The sequence below is a fragment of the Anas acuta genome, chromosome 5 (genome assembly GCF_963932015.1).
Source record: "Anas acuta chromosome 5, bAnaAcu1.1, whole genome shotgun sequence".
In the NCBI taxonomy this organism is placed as follows: Eukaryota; Metazoa; Chordata; class Aves; order Anseriformes; family Anatidae; genus Anas; species Anas acuta.
In genome coordinates this window covers 44,600,974-44,624,293 of record NC_088983.1, presented here as the reverse complement: position 1 = coordinate 44,624,293, position 23,320 = coordinate 44,600,974, and the positions used below count along the sequence as shown (strand labels likewise).

The window sequence follows — 23,320 nt, the reverse complement described above, 5'->3', positions numbered from 1 at the left end:
ATTTGGTTATGCTATTTGAAAACTGCTGGTTTTAGTTTCTATCTCTGAACAGTACATTCTGCAGACTGCTTCCTGTATAAAATGACAAATATTCAGGAACTAATGCATATGCAAAATACCTTTCATGATAACAGTGTAAAATTCAGAAACTGAAATTAACAATAGGCTAAACTGATTTAAAGCAAGAGATTAGTCCAGTCATGGTGCTCAGAGTCTTTATCACAATCATCCTGCAGATATCATTGTGTGTTTTGAGGAAAAAATCTAAATTGGCTGCAACGAACATTGGAAGAAAATGCCCATCCAGCAAAAGCATAGTACATAACTTAGTCATTTCAGAACCTTTAATGCCTTCAGTAAAATCACTGTTACCACACTACCACAAAGACAGCCAGTAGATTAGCCCAAGGCATGTGTATTTTACCTTACTTTCAATGAGAACTGGTACTTAATACTTCTATAAACTGACATTTTTCAGAAAATGTTATTTTCCAGGGAGATAAGAATGATTTTTTTTTCAGACATAGCAGACTTGTTACAAACAGATGATCAGTTATCATAAGGAATCACAGAAGCATCATTACATTACCAACACAATTTCTTAAGGGTGAAAATACAACCTATTTTCTGTATGAACATGTTTGCTGTTTACAGCTGAGTGCTGTTTAGTGCTGAGCCATGATGTGGCCAGAAACATTTCTATTGGACACAGGAAATTTTTTATTCCATTTTCCTTTAGATAATACAACTCTCATAACTCCCATATCTTAAGAAGAATTTTTTTTATTATTATTATTTTTTTTTAAAGAATGGCAATACCATCTAAAATTTTTGAAATGAAATCTATGCTCCAACTTGAAGATCATCTGTTTTGGCACATCTCATCCTAGATGTAGCTTACCCTTCATTTTGTAGAAAAACTCACGCTCATCAAACTTTATGGTTACTCATTGTGGGAAATTCCATGGAGTTTAACTTGTAACTGCAATAAGAATGAAATTCCAGTTTGGCCTATGGTTAATAATAATAACTGTGGTGTATCTGGGTATCAGGGCTGTGCCTGTGTGCCCATGTAGTGCACTTAGCCATTAATTCCCTGGGTGGCCCAGGAACTCCCCAACTTGTGTCTGCACAGATGAGATAATGGGCAGACTGGGGACAACTGACCACCTTGAGAAGCGTCAACTGCCAGAGTGCCTCACCACCTTCACAACAAAATTCTTCGCTCATTATTTCAGGAGCTCTCCGGGTGGGACCTTCACACAGTCCCAGGGAATCCTGCAGGCAGCTCTTGCTGGGCCATGGCCAACAGATAATCACTACGTGTACATGTATGCTTCGGAGCACTGATTAACATCCAGGGTGGACAATCTTGCCAGGCCATATACAAGAATTAACTAGAACATGAGTCTGGGGAGGCCTAGCAATTTAAGCTGAAGCTGTCATTACAAGGACACTTATAACAGAAACTTGCATTGCCGTCCTCTTCAAGAGATTTGGCTCGTCATGTGAGCATCACCTTATGCAAAGATTCCAGTAAATTAGTGTTGTAGGGGGGTGGTTTTTGTTTTCAATAAACATGCTGTCTTGAAGTGTCCACATCACACCATTTCTCAAAGTGGCAAAGATGTAGAAAAGCAAGGCTGAGAGAGGATAAAATTTTAGATTTAAACCTTTACCAATCACTTACATTGGGATCCTAAAATGACAATCAAGAATTTTATACACCAGAAAGTTTGTAGAACATTCACATCTTTGTCCTTGTCTCCTCTGCCAAACTTTTCCCAGCCAATAACAAGAAAAGGAACAAGAACATTTTTCTGGTTTCCTGTTCCCATATTTCCTTTTCTTAGATTTTGACAGCATAGATTTTATTCATGAATGCAAAATATTCTCTCTTTATGGCACTAATTTTGTTATTGTAACGAACATACTTCCAACAAAACAATATCACAGGTGGTGAAATTGATAATTTCTGCCAAGGGCTAAGGCCTTGTCTCTACTAATAAAAATAAAAATACTAATCTACACTGAGTTTTCACTCTTTCTACAACCAGAAAATCTACACCAGTGACGAATAATAGGTATGAGATTCACTACTGCAGATGCGATTTGTAGAAAAGAACCAACATACTTCCTTTCTTTTTCAGGTTAGTTTGGTTTGGATGTCTGTACTATGAACTCATGAGACTGAAACCTAAATTTATTTATTTGTTAATTTAATATTAAGCTCCTTTTAGTTCACCAAATCTCAGTTTAGGGTGACTACCTGTATAACTGGCAAAAGAAGAAAATTAGTATAAGTATCCTCCCAAAGACCTTGATCAGTGTTGTCTTTCAATGCTCAGTCTAGGAAAATTTTAACATTGAGCTTAATGTGAATTGAAGTTCATATACTTCTGTTTAAACACAGATTAGGATTTCTGTCAGACAAATGCCACTGAAAAGTTGACAATCTAATTAATACAAATAACTCTATCTTCCCACTATAAAAATGCTCTATTTTAATAATTCAATTCTGCTGTGTAGAAACGAATGATAGCATATGTTTCCTGAAATCCAAAAGGAGAAGTCACAGTTACTGTTTTTCGGCTTTGCAATGATTTTTCACTGACTGTATGTGTCATAAAAATAATTATATCATCAAATTGAAATTGGCTGTTCTTTAGACATTTTAGTTCTTCACAGAAATAAAGAAAAAAAACACACCCCTAATATCCACCTTGTTTCATAAAATGGTCATCCCGAAACACGTAACACCTCAGGTACACTCCCACAATTAGAAAAAAAGATTTCCTTACCCCAAATTAAAATAATTATCAGCAAATACAATACAGAGTACAGCTGGGAAACTAAGTACCTACAGGGGAAATTGGAGTTGTGCAAGTATCCACATACTCATTTATTCCCTTAGCAATGAACCAGAGCCAGGCTGAGGGCTACCAGTCCATATTCCAGTCAACACATTAAATGGTTTTGGCCTCACCTCCCAAAGAACCACAAGACAAAGTTGGAAGCAACTTGCAGCAAAAGAGCCACTGCTCTCCTCCACATGGAAGAAAGGGAAAAAGAACCTGAGCATTACTGGTGCCAGTGATTTGTCAGGTTCCTGGGATAGCACATGTATATGTTTCTTTTTATCCAATCAGAACTGAAAATTACTGTGCTACTCATAAAAATTCATGTTTCCAAAAGTTTCATGTTGTAAGGGGAAAACAAATTGAAATCACCACTGCCTTTTCAGAGGTCTGATCTCACTATGTACTCTGTGTTTTCAGAGCACCTGCAAACATAATGGGAATCCACATTAGCACATGTGAGTAAATATGCGCAGTACAAGAGAAAAATCCAAACACTCTGCCAAACATTCTAAAATCTGCCATGTAAGGCAAGACTGCAAAGTCCTCGCTTTGTATTTTATAGCCTACCACAATGTGCACTTAATCTAGTTGCTGCCCATAGGCACTACCACAATAGAAATGTTTAAGAACAAAAGACACAGAAGAGTTTTCCATATAGCTGAAATTCTGAAAACAGGTTTCCGTTAGGTTCTAATGTTGTATGTGGTTAGCTTATGCTTAAATGATTAATTTAATAATGGTCACTCCATTATTACTGCACGGAGTAGGATAACATCTTTTCCTGTAACGCATCATGTGAATTCCTGGGACTGTCAAGCAAGTTCTCACCATCAGATTATCACACAGTGGCAATGAAAACAAGCTTGGGGTGTTTGGTTCTCTGATGGGGGTTTACTGCAATGTTTTATCCAGCTACAGGTTCTAGCTCATTGGCTACAAAATAGTACTCATCACTTCTTCCAACTTATTTTGGCAAGAGCCTAAGATTTGGGCAGAAGGCAAAGGAAATTCTTAATTTTCCATTCTTTTTTTTTTCTTTGTCCCTTTTTGCCAGATACACTCATTTACTTATCAAGATATCTATGCATCGAACAGCATACATTGATCTCTATTCTTTACCTATGGCATAAAATGTTAGTTTTGAGGACTTAATATTTGGTTTAATTCAGGTTTTTGTTTTACCTCCTCATAACCAGAAGCAGTTCTTGGAAGAATTCAGTGTAAGCCTCATTATGTTTATCAAATATTTCTCAATCTATAATTCTAGCCTGTAATATATTCTGAAGATTATTCACCCAAGTGTTTTCTACTTCCACCCAATGTTTTAGCTTTTTGCACAAGAACAAGGTTAGTGACAGTTGTATTAATTACACGACAGAAAAGCATATCAAGTAAAATGATTGAAATAATTATTTCAAATATTTTATTTACTTATTTATTTATGACTCTGTGCTATATTAAAAACTGTGGGGGAGAGAATAAGAGTTCTTTCCTAGTAAGGAAGCTTTCTTAATGTTATAGCATTGTAAAAACCCTGGAATTATCTGCAGAAAAAAAAATATTCTCTTTTTGCTATCAAAATTTTCTTTCACTTTTGGAGATCATTTCTGAATGGCAATGTAAATTTGGCTTTTAATTTAGTTTTTAAAAAGCAATCAGTACATATTTCAAATACAGGAATAATTTGTTGGTGTTTTCATTAAAATAAACTGCAATGCTGCAAATCTTACATTAAAATATAGATGCACACTAGTAATTAAAAAATAATAATCAAATAAAAAGCACAGCAGAACACTTCAATTACTGATAGCAATCATAGTATAATCTTGTCCTACCAAGTGTGTCTCCAGGTACAGTTTAAGGCTGTCTGTCTCCGCTTTAGGAGGAGTCCAATTCTCTGTTGTTTCCATGGCTTCATTTAACCAGTGAATGAATTCATCCAGCTTGCTTACAAACCCCTTACCAGATAAGAAAAAAGAAAGAACAAGAGAAGCATATTTGTTAGTAAAATGGCAATCTGAAAAATGTATGCTCTATTTTATTTTTTTTATGCTGAGAGAGTACTGTACAGTAAACATTTGCCTTTTGCAAGCATACAAGGAGAAAAAAAATAGTAAGTAGCCTTCTAATAAATAAAGAGCAGAACAGTGTTTTGGGGTATAATCTAAGGTGACATTTTGGGTCAGGACAATGTAAAATCCATGTGACTGCAATGAAATGGAAAAAATATCAAGGTTTTAGAAGATATGAGGGGGGTATATGTAAAGTTGCATATAGATTACAACAGAGCTGAAGACCTTGCACTGGGGAGACTGGGTGTAGCATGAGCACTTTTGGCTGAAAAAAAGTGCTGAACAAAGCTGCATTAACAAGATATACATTGTTAGACTGAAGGAAGAAACTACTTTTCAGAACTTGGGTCTTGTGATTCCTGTTTTGATTCCTGGGTTGAGACTCTGAGAGACGAAATCAAACAGTAGGTGAGGCAGAATATATAGCATTTAATATAAATATCACTGATTGCATATGAGCCACACAGATGGTGCTCCTGAGAAGACAGGAGCTCCTGCTTCTCAGGAGCACCATTTATTGCAAGATTAGTACCAATTATATTGTCTGATTAAAAATAGTGCCCCTGAATTTACATGATTGGATGATACTATAGGCACATACTGAGTAGAGATCATTTTACTGAAGTCTTATTCACTGCAAAGCAAGACTGTAAATGGAATAAACTGACCGTGATGTTTATAGGCAGCCTGAAAATTAACTCTGAAGAGGAATGGCCATCTATTACAAGCATCCTAAGACTGGATTAAGTTAGGTCTAATGCTGGTTATATTATTGGCTATTGACTGAGTTCTAGAGTCTGGTGTGAATTTTAATTTCCAGTTGGTCAACAACTCAGTATACACAGTACCTCACTCTTATCACTTTATTTATGGAATGATTTCTGGTAATTATTAGTCTATTCAGATACCTAAAATGAAGCTAAGAATAAAACTTTAAGATTCCTGAGTCACTCAGGACCCCAACATCCCCTTCTCCAAAATGGTACCTGAAATTGGAATTCAAACTGAGATAGAAACAGGAGTTTGGGCTTTGGGGCACAGCTGTGTTATATAAAGAAGTGCAATTGTAATAAAATAGGTCAAACAGAGCCACTCATACTTTAAAACTCACAGTAGTATACTCATATTGGCCCAACACTGTGCCAAGGAGCAGTGTCCACTAGTCAACTCCTGCCATAAGGATCAAGTGGCAGTCCTCTGGCAAGATGCTCCATGCATACTGTGGACATGTCAGCACTCACTGGGCACTCTGTAGACCTTGTTTTAATTATTATTATATCTTTGATAAGTCACTGTGAGCACCCGGAATGAGAATGAGTCTATTGCCACCTCTGTCCATGGAACCCACCATATCCCAAAGCACTATAAGGAAAAAAAAAAAAAATTGTTCAGCAGTTTTCACTGTAGGCTGTTTATTGGGATGTTCTACAATAGGGGAAGGAAGACAGGAGACACAACCCTGCAGACCTGGTGACTGAGATCATGGGTGTCTACTCTGGGGCAAGCAATGAAGGTGGCTGCATCTCCTCTCTCACTACAAGTCATGGCACAAGAACCACATTCCCCATGTCAGGCTGTAGGACAGAGCGGGGAATGAGTAAGGGCCAACATGTTCCCTTGACTCCTTACACAGCGTTGCTTGCTTTTTTCCAGCTCGTAGCAGAATGTTAAGAGATGCCAAACTGGCAGAGGAGTGGGAGAAGTGAGCTGACAGGGAGAGGAGCAGGAGGAGTAAAGTCCTAGTGCCTCCAATAAATCTCTGCCTGCATTTTAGCAATGTGCTGTCCTTGAGAGACAAGGTGATATGGTAAGCACACGAAAAAAAATGAAGAAAGGCTCTCTCTTGTACACGCGTCTTGTATTTTACAAAGACAGACACGTATAACATCTGCCCGCAGTACATGATGTCTGTATGCCTTCAAAAGGGTGCTCAGAAACATTGCAGGCTTGCACGAGTACCAAATGCAGCTATCGGCAGTGGGATTACTTCTGCTGTCTCACAAAACCGGTCCTGTTTCACAGCATATTTTACACCCGTGTTTGGAAACACTCAAGCACCAGCATCCCGGACCCTTTTGCCTGCGCTGGGCTGGCCTCTGGCTGCCACCGAGCCACAGGGCCCGGGAAAGGCCGGGCACCCCAGCAGGCTGCGGTGTCGTGCAGGGAAGGCCCGCAGGGCACTGTAAGAAATGCAGGCACACAGGAACCACGCTGAGGGGCGCCCTCCGGGCCACCATGGCGGCCGGGCACAAGCCTCCAGCCGGGCGGGGAGACGGGAGGGCAGCCCCGCTCCTTCCCTGCCGCGGGGAATTTTTTCCTGCCCGGCAGCGCCACTCGCGACACTCCTGCTATTTTTACTCTTTATCCTTAACACCGTTATAAAATTTTATTGAAAACGTTCGAAAGAACACATCTGCAGAGACTGAATATATCGGAGGGGAAGGAGGAGAAGGCAGAACCGAGCCGGGCCAGGCCGGGCCGCGCGGGGCCGCCGGCTGAGGGAGCGCCGCCCGTGCGCCCGCCGTGCCTGGGCCCGCAGCGCCACCTGCCGGCACGGACTGGGCCGGCACAGACCCGCTGCTGCCCCCGAGGGGAGCCCCGGCCCCGGCCCGGCCCGGCTGCGGGTGGCCCCGGCCCCCGCAGTGCCCTCCCGGGAGAACCGCGGGCGGCGCACTTTGAGCCCAGTGGATGCCGACAGATCAAACCATGCTCCGATTAGTTTTGGTTATTTTCGTTTGCTTGCTTTTTCGTGGTGGTGGTTTTCTTTTCATAGTGCAGTGCCTATGATTCCAGCTTATTTTTATAGCCTGATGCCACCTCTGTCATCCGACCCCCAGCCTCGTAACTCATCCCTGCCTGGAAGGCAGCTCTGGACTAGAACTTAAAACCTGTGCTAATATAATCAACTGCAGCAGCTTTGGAGAGATGCGCAGCCCTACAGTTTGCTCGTTCTGCTGAACTCTCCCTTCTCCCCTTTGACTTATGTCCAGGGATCTGTGGGCTCTCAGATCCAACCCAGCCCTCACCATCAGCCTCTATCTGACACAAACGACTCTGCCTCCGCCGACTCAGCTGTTGGTTCAGCCAGCCAAAGGCAGGAGGCCACACGCTGCCTGGCACCCCGAGAAGGAGCACCTGCCCTCTCGATGGGCCAAGTAGCCCTGTCAGATATACAAAGCCATGTCTCTGCTCTCCTCAAGTCTCATGAACAGAAATGGGAGCCCAAAACCACCCCTACAGAAGGACCGCTGCCCTTTCACAGATTAAGCAGCCTGGCGTCCTTTATACCCTGGTTAGTTGGAATGGAAAAGAATCAACAATGCCCACATACACAGTGACTCAAATTACATGACATAGTTGCTTTTGTCGTCATTCAGGACATTTCTCAGAATATACATGTTTTCAACAAAAGATATCAATAAAATGAGTCTTAAAAAGTAACAGGGAGAAAACAGTCTTCCAATAGAGAAGAATCTACCTTGAGACTCTGACAGAGCATAAAACTATGCTTTAAAAATAGGCTTCGGCATTAATTTTATCAAAACAAAGGGTAAGACCTAATATGCAATCCTGAATCCAAATCGAATACTCAGTGAAGGAAACTTATAGGATGACAAATTATAACAAACACAGAATATTTTTTCAGTTTCCTTAATTTTATACAGATGCACAAGAAACCACTTCACATCCCTTCCTAGACACTTTTTACCCTCCTGCTTTTTCTGTTTGAGCTTATATTTTCCTTCAACAATCTTAAGGTGTGTAAGAGTTTCAATCAGATAAACTTCAGTATAGTTTTGCTGATTTAAGTGTCTGATCTAGACACTAACATGCTTATAATGAAAATACTGTAAAATCTACCCAACTGATGTCTTGGTAAAAGAAAATTAAACTTGTATTTTCCATCACAACTTCTTGGAAGTCAAAAACCCAAAGTCATCCACATTGAAGCTAGAAATTACTGTACAAGAATTCCTCAGGGAGAAAAAAGGGGAACAGAACAGAAAAATGGAGCACCAGTATAATCCAGTCTTTGCCTCTTGACCAGCTGGTTCAGTTTTGCAAAAGTAATAGTTTTGTACTGTGCCAGCAAGCTAGATGTTATTAAAAAAACTCAAGCCCCTACATGACACGGCATAATGCTATTCTTATTCTGTGCTGTTAGTACAGGAAAAAAAAAAAAATAATAAAATAAAAGTTGCTTACTGGATGATTTGTAGCAACTTCTGTAGTAAAGTTTGCAAATAATGATAAAGCTTTTCCCATTCCCCATGTAGAAAATTTTAAAACATTCACCGTTAAACCATTCAGCTTTTCATTTTGTTTTATGACAATTTTACAGATTTTCCTAGGGAGAGGAAAAAGTTCTAATCACACATCCCTGAACAAAGCTAGAGCAAAAATGGCTTAATTTGAAATTTGGCATGTACAAAGTTATTTTTTGTGGTCTAATTCTATTTGTTCTGGATGGATAAGAATTAAAAAGAAAGACAATTGTAAGAACTGAGAGAAAAACGGCTATAACTCAGTGTTTCTACTTTTGTGCTGGCAGTCTTATGAAATGAAAACACACTTAATTCATTTGTTCTATAAAATTAAAGGATTAATTAACCAAAGATTTTTTTTAAATGGTGGGATTTAACTAGAGATCCTGAGACTTCCTCATTAATGACCAGAACTCTCACATTTTTTGAGCTGTAAGACACAAGAATTTGCTTGAGTCAGACGAAAGGGTCGGGATAGATCAGGACAGAGGCCAAAGGCCACGTATGTCAGGCCAAGGAGGGGGGCGCTTGGAATGGTGCCTTCCACCCTGGTTCTTTTAAATGTAAGGGCCTACCAAAGACAGACATCCCCCAGGTACTACATGGGGCTCCCTACAGCCCATATTGTTGGTCAGAGGATCTTGGGTTAGGCTGAGTGGTGGTGTCGGGCATGTGGGAAAGCAGCTGTGGTGGTCTGCTGCCAGCACAAGAAACCCTGGAACAGAGCAGTGAGGCCTCCAGAGGTGGTCAGATGAACAAGTCTCACATGCAACTCATTACACTTAGTAGGACTGTGCATTCTATCTATCCCAAGTGTGTGTCAGAAAAATTAAATACTTCAAATGATCACAGAAATTGGTCATCTTTGGCATTGCAAGTGTTTGTGCCTGACTCCATTTCTTTTACCTTTTTTCCTGGACCCTATCTGAGTGTTCCTTCTTTCTCACAAGTGTTCAGAACACCTCCATGCTCACTACCCGCACCCTGCTGCTGACTCTCTGGGCACAGCCCAGGAGTTCCTCACGCCTGCGTCTCCAGCTTCCACAGTCCCTTGTTCCACTTTCCCACTGAGCTTCAGATGCTCACCCCACCTCTGGCCAAAGACTGAAAACAAGCTAGCAACAGACTTTCCTCTTCCTAGCTTGCAGGAGCAGACCTGAGGTTGATGCTCATCACTATCGCATGAGTCAGTCAAAGAAGTGTTGGTACCACCTGGCCTAGCCACAGTTTCCCTGGAGTTGTTGGCACAGCTTATGCCCATATTGGAAAAAAGACTAAATAGAGTCCAGGAGAAATGTTACCGGCTGTCAGCAAAATAACAAGCAGTTGATCAACATCAAAACTTTTGAGAACAACTGTAAAACTAGTGCTAACATGAGTGCTTATGAAACTGTAGAAAGTTTCCAGTCCCTGATGATATCCCTGCTTATTTTCTTAGCTTGTCAGGGGTGTTACTCAGACATACTCTCCTTGGATTGTATTTTTCTGACCAGAACACAACTGAGACCTCCCAGGAAAGCTTTTACTGTCACAGTCAAGGGAAAAAAAAAAAAAAAAAAAAAAAAAAAAAAAAAAAAAAGCATGACTATCAAGTGAGTCACTTAAAATTATGCACAAAATGCCTCTCAACTCAGAGAACATTGCTTCTTACATTAGAACTTTAAAGTTTCCTAGCTTCATTTCAGTGGTCAAATTTTACTTTTACATTACAGTCTCTCTTTTTTTTTTTTTTTTTGTCAGATAGGAAAGTAAACAGTTCTGGTGTTCAATAATTTTAGCACTTCAAATGATCTCATTTAGACTTTGAAGTTCAGCTTTCATTAATTGAATGGAATGGGAAAGGAGGAAGTTTCCATCTTAGCCGCAGCTATCACTTTACAAATCCAGCTTTTTATTAGACCACATTTAGAATGGAAACAAACTAAAGCCCAGTTTTGAGCTCTAGTCTAAGAGACAGTACATTTATGATTACAAAAAAAAAAAAAAAAAACGGAATTTTTACTCTACTGAAAAATGCAAGTTTTTATTTTTATATTTTGCACTAAAACCAGCAGTATCTTAGATGTTTTGTGTATATGTTTGATACAAGATTCCTTTACATGCATATAATACGTATAGGTATATGCACTAAAAGAAGCTAGCATTAACACTGTCTAAATTAGAATATAAAATTTGGAGAATGCAACTGTTTACACCATTATGAAAAGCTGTATGTATACCCTCTTCCTATGCCAAATTTTGCTTTTGCTTTTTATAGAAAAAATTCCCCAGATGTATTGTGCCTCTGTGTGGCACAGGTAGGAACATTAATTCAATGCTTTTTGGCTTGTAACTTTAAGCTGTGGAGTGCTAACATTGTTCAGTTTATTAGGCTAACATTTTCATTTAACATGCATGCTGGCTTATTGTAGTAAGGCATACTTAAGGCAGTTTTGGTCACTGCATTTTTGAAAGTAGAAAACCCTTCTAATGAGTTGACCTAGGATTAAAAATGGAACAAAACACAAGCAGCAAACCATTAAATACAAACATACTAAACTCATCTGTTATGGTAGTTAAGAGTGACTGCAGAACATCTACTGTGTTCCACAAACCTCAGTATGGAAGCGCCAGGCAACAGTGCTTGTTAAATCACTACCCCAGATCTTTTTTTCTCTCCACCTTCCCTTTTATTACACAAAGGGAGTTCTCTTCTTAAAAGAATTGGTTATGAGGCTGTGTGCTTAAAAATGAATGTCCAATTTTGTTGCAAGCAGACAGTGTTGTAAAGTTTGTTCCCAATTTACAAAAAGACTGAGCTCACAGAGGGGTCTGTGTACAAGGATGGGCTGGCTCTAAGGGCTCTTCTATCACAGAATGCATTAAGAAAACCCTTTGTCTGACCACAAAAGGACTTGCATATTAGTCTCAGGAGGAACTCATTCCTGCCCATGGACTTTATTTTCAAAAGGATAAAAGTGCACTTTCTTCATAGGCAAAGGTAAGTCAAAGAAATCCAGGTACTCAAGAGGATGAGGTTGCAACAAACTGCTACGGTCAATTTAATTGGAGTTAGACCCAGAGGCAACAATAAAACCATTAGCAGTACAGATGTTAGGGATCCCCAAGGAACTAAGATGCCACAGTAGAAAATATTCTTTGTGCGATACTGTCAAGATTCTGTGGCAGACAATGACCTTGCAAAATACAGAACTGACCAAATTCATCAGGAGGATGCTAATACTTAATATGCATTTCAGGATACATTCGTTCACAAACAGCTTAGAAATACAACTTAGCAGCTTTTGGCTAAGAAGTTCCACACTTACTCAATAACCCCAGACTATGAGAATATGTCACTCTAAACAGGGAAAAATAAGTATTACAGACTTTTCAGAGCAGATATTCATGTAAAGACATATCTTGGTTTTCTACTAGATACTGTTTAGAATTTTTAAAGACCAACTACTACACTACAAAAATCTTTCACAAGTGCTGCCTTTAGGTTTTGTGCCCAACTACCACATACAGAATTAGAAATGAGTATTGAATGTGTTTTCTCTAATGGACATCTATCTATTGGCTATGATTTATGCAGCTACAGAATGAAAAACCATGGCACAGGATGTTCACTGGCTCGTGACTTTTCCTTGTTTTAGAGTTTCCATTATGCATCCTGACGATGGAAAACAAGAAGAACTAATACATAAAAATATAAGAGTTATATCAAGCACAGCCAGTCAGACATAGTTCAACTTTTCAGGGAGATGTCACCAGAGAGTTGAGAGTCCTTCTAGACTTAAGTGAGAGTGACAAAGCACAGTTCTTACATGCCTAGAAAAACACTGCAAATTAACTCAGTTCTAGCTTGGTCCCTAAAAGTCACTGGTAGAACACTCTTGACCCTAATTTTTGCAGACCTTATGGTCTACTACTAAATATACGGATTTTATTAGCAATCCTGAGTTATTTTTCCATACTGTAGTCTGACTCAAGCAGGAATGGCAGAACAGATTTTTAAGAAGTTCTCAGTTTCCTAAAGCCTTCTAGGTAAGACAGTCACAACCAAAAAGGGTTTAAAAAACAGGATACAGATGGACATGCAAAATGTTACTTTTCAGTCCATTTAAAATAACTGCATTTGAAGACAGACAACCTGATTCTGCACTATAAATGTTACTGACTACACAGGATTGATGTGTGGTAGCAGAAAAAGTCAAAGTGCAGGTTATGCTAATTTGAATATTAAGAACTATTCCTAAACATATCTCTGTAGATTACTTAAACCTTTCCATGGTACTACAAATGTTTTTCTTTCCTCATCCTATGCCTTGTCTTACCTTTGCTCAAGGTGAAGATCTACTTTAATTTTAAAAGAACCACCACAAGGCCTCCAATACTATTTCAAATTTTTAAATAAGATCTAAAAATGGACATTTAGACTATCGACAGATCGACTCTGGGGCAGAGCTAAAGATAGACACAGGAAGAGCAAGCCAAACTCTTCCCAAGCCCTGTTCCTGAGAGGTATATTCTTAGACAGCAGACAAGCTTCCAGCACCACCGATAACACTTTCCCCAGCCTTTTGAAGGATCAGTGAACACCTACAACCATAGAAGCAAAATCTGGGTGCTGGAAGGACACTGCTGGGCAGCAGAGCTCCATGCAGCCTTGAGGCTGAGACAACTACGCAGATGAATGCCATGTAGCAGCATAGAAAAGGCCAACATCCTCGTGACTTTGCAAGTGCAAAGAGAGAAGTAGTGAAGGGAAGGGAGGGGAAGGGAAAACTCTCTGATTCATCCATCATTTAAAGAATCATCTGGTATGAACTTAACAGCAATATGGATTGGTTGTAAACCTCCAGAGATGCCATCTGCTCTGAAGGCAATAACACCACGCATACAAAATGGCTGCTGATCTTTCCTCACACTCATGTGACCGTGCTTTGTAACCAAGACATCACGTTAACAGCCACAAAGCCAGATAAAGTTTTAGGCTTCCTGCATTCACTCAGGTGAGGAGAGAGGTCATGCTGCGAAAATAGGGGAGGCCAGTGCTGCATCTCCAAAGTGGTGTGAGATTCAAACCACTCCTGGGAATCAAGCAAATAAGTACATTAGCATATTGTTCTTTGTGTGGAAAATTTTTACATATGTCTACACGTTTTAGACGACAGAAAATTCCTTTGCTTATCTGCCTGCTAAGTTATCATGCGGAACAACTGGGAACTGGGTTCTTTGCAGGGCAGTATCGCAAACCTTTCCAGCTCCATGAGAGACCCAGGCCGGAGCACGGCTGCAAGGCAGCTCTGCGGGAAGGCAGCCTGAGCCAGCCCCCTGCTGGAGGCAGCTTGGAACGCCTGAAGAACTTCATTTTGCCAGATACCGAAATCACCTTCTCAAAATGATGAAAATAATATTGGGGAAAAAAAATAATAATAATAAAATAAAACACACTGCTTTTATTCTCATAAGTTTTAGCACTGTCAGATTTCGCAGACACGGATATAGTGGTTAAAGAGGTAAATATTCCTCCACGGTTCCAAACAGTACTGCCCTGTCAGAAAACCTCCTGGGTGTAAATCTGTAGCCGTGAGTTTCTATCACTCATCTCGTTCAGCACCCCTGGTCTGTGCTCCGCTAAAATTCTGAGGCAGAGTGGAAAAAGGTTCCCGAGGAAACAATCTGAAACTATGGAGTGAACAATATAAGCAGCAGAGTTAAAGGATACCTGATACCCTGATATGAAAGTTAAAGAATACCAGGATATCCTGAGAATGAGACAGGACCAGGAAAGAAGAACAGGCAATAAGGAAATGGGGCATGAACAGAGAAAAAAAAAAAAAAATAATAAAATAAAATAAAATAAAATAAAATAAAATAAAATAAAATAAAATAAAATAAAATAAAATAAAATAAAATAAAATAAAATAAAATAAAATAAAATAAAATAAAATAAAATAAAATAAAATAAAATAAAATAAAATAAAATAAAATAAAATAAAATAAAGGAGCAATACAGGCAAAGGGCAAAATAGTTCCTTTAATTTCATTACGATTTTCTTGAGACTATTGGGAATAAAACTGGCATGCAAAAGCTCTTAAAGGCAGAACAGTCAGCAAATGTGATACTGTCAGTGAGCCCCGAGCAACGTACAAACTTCTGAATGATCATCCAAATGGTCTGGTCAGTGCTAGCAGCATAGAACATTGTTTCTGAAAATACGTTCATTCACAAATAGCAATGCCTGATATTGGTCACATCTCCCAGTAGCTCTCACTACTCTTAAAATAACTTTTTCTGAGTCACTTCTTCTTTACATAAATTGCAAGAGGCCGGCTAGGGAATAAAGATAGGTGTCCCAAACATGTTCCAGTGCAGGGTAAGTTTAAGTTCCTCTTACATATCAGAGCATCAAATATCTTAAACTAAGGCATTTTTAGATTATACCCTCATGTGACCTTAAGTCAAAGACTTGCCATATCTAGAGATCATCCAAGAGAAGTGAACATTTTTAGGTCATCAACTGTTGTCTGTCTAAGACAGTAAATCCGGGGACAAGTTATGACCACAGAGTCTCCACACACTTGTAGACAAAGACACCCCAAGAGAAGAACAGAAGCAGCAAATATGCCTGAGACAAGAAGGATAGTGCAAGCTACTCCCAAAAGGAGGAGGTCAGACCTGAAACAGTGGCTGGAACAAGGGTCTGGATTCTGGAACGACCGTGGGCACAGTACAGTAGAGGAGAGAGTGGCTTGGCTAGAGGAGAACTGGTAAAAAATACCAGGCACCAAAATGAGTTGCCATGTCCCGTGTACAGAATAGGGGCACATTGCTGTGATATATTCACATGGTCCCAATTTCCCTTTTTTTTTTTTTTTTTCCTACTGTGGGCAACTCTAAACTATAATAGAAAATTTATAAGTTGGTTCAGGATCTGTTATTCTTAAATACAAATTTATTTTTTAAATAGATGAACCTATAACCAAACTTCCTGATCACAACTGTCCCTATTCTTTCAGTATGAAATATCTGTTGTGTAGTAACCTTGATTCAAGCTCTGTGGTTAGTGCGAGTCTATAATCAGCATCTTCATTTTCAATGAAGCTAGTCATCTGACTCACTTTTTCTAAAAATGCTGCCAATATAACTATTGATGTTGAAGCAACTTATGGTGATGTAAGGGTACTTGGAAGTACTGCATTGCCTCTTCATATAATTATTTTAACTGTTGTGTTGGCAACGTACCTTATTTTCAGATTGTTTTACAGCTAATGTATGTATTGATTATGAGCTGAATTGCATCCAAAAGATGAACTAATACTCATTTGCAATTTTTCCATATAATGGCTTCTGTAGTATATTAGACTCCAGCTTTATTCTGCTTGGAAAAATAGGCAGTTATGGATAAGCATCATTCCTTGGTTTGCATGCCCCGAGTACTGGGGCATCAGACGGTGACCTGGGGGAAGAACGTCCCTGTGCAGCTGCCAGCTCTGCTGGTGGCCAGCTGCCCCCCTGTGAACAGGCACTGGCAGCACTGGAGGATGTTCAATCACTGCCGCTCTCCCACCTTCCCCAGCTGGTCATAACAGTTCTTTACTCTTTGATCTCATAGTTGCTGGAAATGAACCTCTCTTCCCTAGCATTTAACTCCTGTAAAGCTGCATACGATATATATGCGCCATGGCTGTTCCTGTAGCCTGAGCAGAGTGGGCCCATGGCATGATCTCAATTAAAGTTTTGAATGTTAGCTGGGCACTTGCAAGAAGTTTTACCTTTTCCCATAGAACAAATCACATTAAAAGAATTACATTAGGTAAATTGTGGACCTACACCCAAAGGCACAAAATCAATTTAAAAAGATTTGCAGTGCCTTTGAAATAAAAGCTAAATTCATTACTTTTTACGTAACACTTCCAGTAAGTTAGCCCATAAGTGATGGATAAAGGAAGAAAGCCACCATATTCTTGGCCTGATAGTCACAAAGTAGGCTTAGACATTGCTTATTTATATAGTATTAGTATAGATCTCTAAATAATAATAAAAATGGCAGCTATATTTGCACAGTGAGACATTTCTTATTTGCAGAGGACGGAGTATATTTTGGAAATGTATCTCACAAAATCTGTAGAAGTGGAAGTGCAGGTTATATGTTTTAGAAGCTTAATGACAGGCATATTCACGCTATTGCTTTTTAAAATCAGAACAATATTTTCTTTTTTTTTTTTTTTTTTTTTGAATAAAATACATAGCAAAAAAATAGTTGGAGCCTACACTAAAAAAAAAAAATATCTTCATAAGGAGTTATATTCTTAAGGTCAAAGGTATAATTTACAATTATTTAATCTCTGAATTTCTAACGACCCTGACTGACTGTGAAGTTACACAAATCTCATTGAGAAACAAAAGAAAAAAGTCTGTAAAATAGGTGCAGTAACAAGTTTTGGCCTCAAGAGGGTGATATATCACCATTTCTAAAAGTTTTCCAATTTGAAGGTAAAAAAACACTCCTTTTTACTAAAATAGAACATATGCTGTTTGCTTCTGGGTAACTACTGAATATATTGACCTCTGCTAAATCCTTGACATGAATTAAGATATAATGGTCATGATTTCCCCTCAAAATCAGAAAGTTTAATTCAACATCTCCTATTGAATAAGTCTAATTGATGCGAAGAGGTTAAGTCTGTCACCTCACAAGAGATATTTAAATTATTTGACCCATGACCTTGTTTTGCAGTAAGATTTCTGTGTTTAAGAACTAAAAGAGGGAAAGTAGAGATTGCCACTATTCTCCAAATATGACAAGAGCAAGAAGAGATTAAGATTTGTCACCTTTTTCTTTATTATTATTCCTCCAGTTCCCCAATTTAGCTTCCTGTTATGTGCTCGGTTTTTGTTCACCTGCAGTCTCCAAAAAAAATCCTGTCACTGTTACTTCCTCCACTAATTGACTTTTTCTTTTCCCCCTCCTAATTCATCTACCTTCCCTTCCAAATAGTTTCTTGTTCCAATGATCTCTAGTGGGCAGTCCTTTACACCTTCTTTAAACCATAATTCTGAGTTACTTTTATTTTTCACCAAAATTTGGAAATGTTTACAGAACAAAATTAAAAAGATTCTCTGTGGGAGAAGCGAGAGATTTGCACTGCAATGCACAGATGAAGTTGACCTTAGTTAGTACTTGTCTGAGCTAGTTTTATGCCAGCTAGTATAGTTCAGTTTTTGCTCATAGTGCCGCAGTTTTACATTTTAAATGACCCCATGTGTCTTTAGTGTTGTACAGCTCAGTAAGGAAACACTCATGAAGTAAGATGCTGGCATCAGCAGCAAAAATAAATATTACATTTTTGTGACTTCAATGTCTACACTATCTATTACTAAAAATTCATTTGCTCATTGGTTCTCCCTTGTTTAACCTGCACATTTTCCAAACATTGTCCAAAGTAAACCAGAAGCAAACCTAGTCCCCATTCTGGTAACCTTATTTAACCTACTTGAAATCAGGGTTCAAAATAAGTCTTTACTAGCAACAAGGGAATATTCAGATAAGATGCCAGTTTGATTTGCCAAGGATAACTCAGCTGTTTGTAAGGATTATCATCTGTACTCCAAAGCCTAAAGCAAGGATGAAATAAAAAACAATTATTTTTTTTTGCCTTTCTCATTGCTTTCAAGATGACTTTCAAAAACCTGTGTAAGCCTACAGACAGTCTGAAATAAGCCTCTGAAAGACTATTTCCTGTCTGTATTTGCAACATGTTCACTCTGATGTCTAATGATGACAACTATGATTTAAGAGTCACCATGCTTTAATGTTTCACTCCTGATACTAACATACTGGAAAGGATGGAGGAGTGAAAACCAATTGCTGTCGAAACACATAAGGATAAACAAGAAGAAAAGGATATGAACATATTTTGAAGAGTTATGCAATAATCTTACATAAGTGGACTTGATCTTTCCTCTCAGGTTAATCCTCTTTAGACCCTTGAACATTTCTCCTGCTCTGACTCATCTCCAGCATGTACACATTTTAAGGCAATGATGCATTAACAACAGTAGATAGACTGGAATCTAATTTAGTTGGAAGTTAGTAGCAATGTATTATTTAAATAATTAAATATTTAGACCAGACCATGGCGACTTCTGTATACTGTATCTTTGTGGAATATCCTGTACTTCCTCACAGAGGATACATAAAACATCAGTCTGTTGGAGCCTAAGTATATTATGTAACAGAGCAGCTAGACTTTAAACCATTGGGAAATGCACATCTCTATGAAAATATGAAGTGATGAAGAGTCTTTCTCACCCCTCTGTATACACTGTATTTAAGGGAATACTAGAGAATGCAAATTTCAGTTCAAGTTTTCTTTTTGGTAATGATGGCACTTCAAGGAGTACTAAAATCAGTACAATGACTAATTAACAGGGTTGCTCAGAAGCTATCTCAAACTCTTATTGGGGAAAAAAAAAAAAAAAAAAAAAAAATGCCCTCTGTCCAGTACCTGCTCCCTGTAAAACAGCGTTTATAGAGGATTCAGTGCTGAACAACACAAGAGGATTCCTCTTAAACCACTGTACATACCCAAAAGTAATTTCCCAATACCAATTTGACTCGTGCCATCACTGGAAGCTTGAACCTATGTTAATGGTTCCTGAATGCCCTTTTCTGCCTCTGAGAGAGAACTGTAGGCACTGAGTAATCCCAGACAATAATGGATGTCTCAGCACTGATAGAAAGGAGTTGATCCTAAGGTCATCTTAGAGTCAATACTGACTAGTTCTTCAAGACATTCCTGTGTCCCTTTTAAATCTACAGTCTCTAGAGGCTTTCCAGAGAGGTCAGCCTTACCCACTGCTCACCTTCCAGCCTGTCCTTTGCTACAGAGAGAGCAGAAAGTCCACCTCATGCAGTCTGTGTTCTCCCTCTCCATCAGCCCAGAAGGCTGAATAAAAAGAGGTCTGACCAGCAGGTCAAGGGAGGGGATTGTCTCCCTCTACTCTACCCTCATGAAGCCATGCCTGGAGTAGTGCGTCCAGGTTTGGGGCATCCAGCACAAGAAGGATGTGGACCTGTTAGAGCGAGTCCAGAGGAGGGCTGCGAAGATGATCAGAGGTCTGGAGCACCTCTCCTATGAAGAAAGGCTGAGAGAGCTGGGGATGTTCAGCCTGGAGAAGAAAAGGCTCCAGGGAGACCTCATTGCAGCTTTTCAGTACTAAAAGGGGGTCTTATAAAAAAAAAAGATGGAGAAGGACTCTTTACTTGGGCAGAGAGAATAGATTTAGATGAGACATTTGGAGGAAATCCTTCACTCAGAGGCACTGGAGCCTCTGTGAGGCACTGGAACAGGTTGCCCAGAGAATTTGTGGAAGCCCTATCCCTCAAGGTGTTCAAGGCCAGGCTGGATGGAGCCTTGGCCAACCTGATCTCATGGGTGGCATCCCTGCCTGTGGCAGGGGGCTTGAAGTTAGATGATCTTTAAGCTTCCAACCTGAGCCATTGTGATTCTATCTTTCTATGATCTTAAGCTCTGCAGCACACTTTCCTCTTAGCAGAGATCCAAAGGGTAAGAAATAATCCTTGACCTAATTCTAGAAAGTTTCCAGTTCACAAATAAACAATGTGGACAGCTCTGGTGCAGGCTTGTGACTGTGACAGAGATGATTAAGACATGACTCACAGTTGTGAAATCAATGGTCACTTAAAGCTAATCTATAAAAATGCATAGAAGAGGAGGGCTCACAGAATCGTGTACACAAAAACAGCTGTTCCTTGTTTCATCTAAGCTCTCATCCCTGAGCTGAGACGTGGTGTCCAACTGTGTACAGAAGAAGAAAGATCAGGAGGCCTTTTGGAGCAAAAGGTTTCACATCAGATATGAGCCACAGTTGATGTGGACGTATCACTTACAACCAGTTCTAAATACCAGTAAAGACATACCCTTAAATCACTGGTACTAAAATTATTTGTGAGCAGATTTTTTCTAGATTTTTTTTTTTTTAATTTGGCATGACTTGCTAAATTATGTAAAAAATCCCTGATCTGAAACTGCTCACTGCCAAATTATTCTGAGGTCTTTACACTGGGAATTCAAACAGTTTAGAACAAACATATGCTTCACAATAGATGTGTTTCATTAAGGAAGCATAATTCCTGCAGTTGGTTTTAGATGTACAGTTACAAATTCAGAATTTGCACAGCTTGCAGAGAAGTTGCTGTTTTCACAAAGATTCCTGGTGACAAACTCACTCAGACTATTTGTTTTAAAGCAAGTGCCAAAGAAAAGCGAATGTACTTGGAGGAGCTGTTTAAGACTCAAGCAAAGTGTTAGGAACCAAATGTTTTGGAGAAATAGAGGCTTCACTGTATTTTGGTATAATTTGTCTGAGTAAAAGTGAGAGCTCCATATGCATTACTGCTTAATAGTTTAACCTGCATGAAAACTGAGGGATGGGCTTTCAAAGCAGGGGAGTACCATTGGACTTAAAGCAGCAAAACACGGTTCTTGACTCTCATTGCAGAACATGGTATGACATCCCCTCAGTTACACTGCACAAAGCAGCAAGACTGCTGAGAAAACTGCAGAGTTACCAAGGTATTTCTGGATCTGATATCAGTTTTATTTTTTGGTTTTGATTGTAAATTGTTCATCAACAAAGAGCAGCATGTCATCATAAATGGTATAAAATGGTATAGTAAGTTTTAGAGATGAAAAAATTTTGACAATCGCTTTATCTATTAGGAAAAATATGCATTCCATTAATTCTAAAAGGCTCGGCATTAAAGCACTAGTATGTGATTTGTTGAAAGAAAGAGGGCTGAAGAGAGCACTGAAGACAAGATAAGTGTTGACTTGAAAAATCCTTTACCTGGTAATCTGAAAGAAACAAGTCCTGCCCCCTACTCATTTTCTTTGCTTTTTCCACCTGTCCTGCCATTACTGGTTTCTGTTAGGTTTTTCCTGTATTACCAAACCCCATCAACATGATGAGTTCCCAATTGTTTTTCAGCCACCTTAGCCCCACAGCCCAAAATTCATTTGTCCTCTGTGCATGCTCATTACTATAAAATGACAATTACATTACATAAAATGAAAATTATCTTCCAAATTCAGTTCTCCAAATATTTTCCAACCATCTCTCCGCTGTCCAAATGGACTCCCAGCTGTAACTCCACTACGTAATTTGTTTTACCAAGCCTATCAAACATTTGCATAAACCAACAGTTTACCTTCTGAAAATCCAAGTCTTTCCCACCCAAATACACAAGCTATTTCTTACATTAACAAGTTCAGCTCTGATATTACTCTTCTTTGCAGGCTGCAAAACTCATTGATCCTCAGTTTGTCCTAGACAGGAAAATTAATCCCATTTCTCCAGTAACTCACAGAAAGGGACTTTAATCTCTACTCCACTGAGAGATCTTGGGTTTGGAAGGGATAAATGGTTGCACAAGGGTGACAGTGCCCTGATTTGGCCCTGGAAGGCAGCAAAGGTTTTATCTGACTTGATGTAGGATCCCTGGGGCATTCTTTAACCCACAGGAGAAAAACATGTCAAGCAGATGGGTAACCAGTGCCAAGGCTGGCTGGGCTCCCCAGGCAAAATACAGAGCTACCAGAGTTGAGGGCAAATTCATGAAACGTGCTGAGCTAAAAAGATGGGATTGATAGATATCGAATTGCCACTTTCAGGAGAAATTCATCTATTCATCTGCCTCTTACAGAAAAGAAGCCTACAATAAAACAAGCAGCAAGTCTGTATATGAGGAAAATTTGGCAATTTGCTCCTACAATAAGCCTTGAGGCCTGAAAAGCAAACATAGCTTCATTTAAATGCGCTATCTTGCAAATGGTTACCTTTCCACCCTTTATAAAAATGTTCTCAAAAATCAAATAGAATGGGACTATCAGTGACCACAGATTACAGGACAAGGATGTCAGTACATCCATTCTAGTATTGCTTTCTAGAGGAGGAGATAAAGCTGGCTGAATGAGTATTTTTATTGCTATTATTAATTTATTGGTGAGATGATTTAAAATCCATTATCACTGGATCAACCCAAGATCACCTTCTCCTTCCAATTTTTCAGTTGGCACATAAAAATTAAAAAAATCAGTTATTAGT

At 39.2% G+C, this 23,320-nt stretch overlaps 1 protein-coding gene across 9 annotated transcripts in view; it reads right to left on the bottom strand.

Moving 5' to 3' along the window:
- Positions 1 to 23,320, bottom strand: part of AKAP6 (A-kinase anchoring protein 6) — a 284,618-nt gene that overhangs the window by 154,077 nt on the left and 107,221 nt on the right. For all 9 annotated transcript variants that reach the window (XM_068684445.1, XM_068684446.1, XM_068684447.1 and 6 more), the window contains one exon: positions 4,697 to 4,819. In XM_068684445.1, the coding sequence (XP_068540546.1) occupies positions 4,697 to 4,819 (123 nt within the window). The remainder of the gene's footprint in view (positions 1 to 4,696; positions 4,820 to 23,320) is intronic.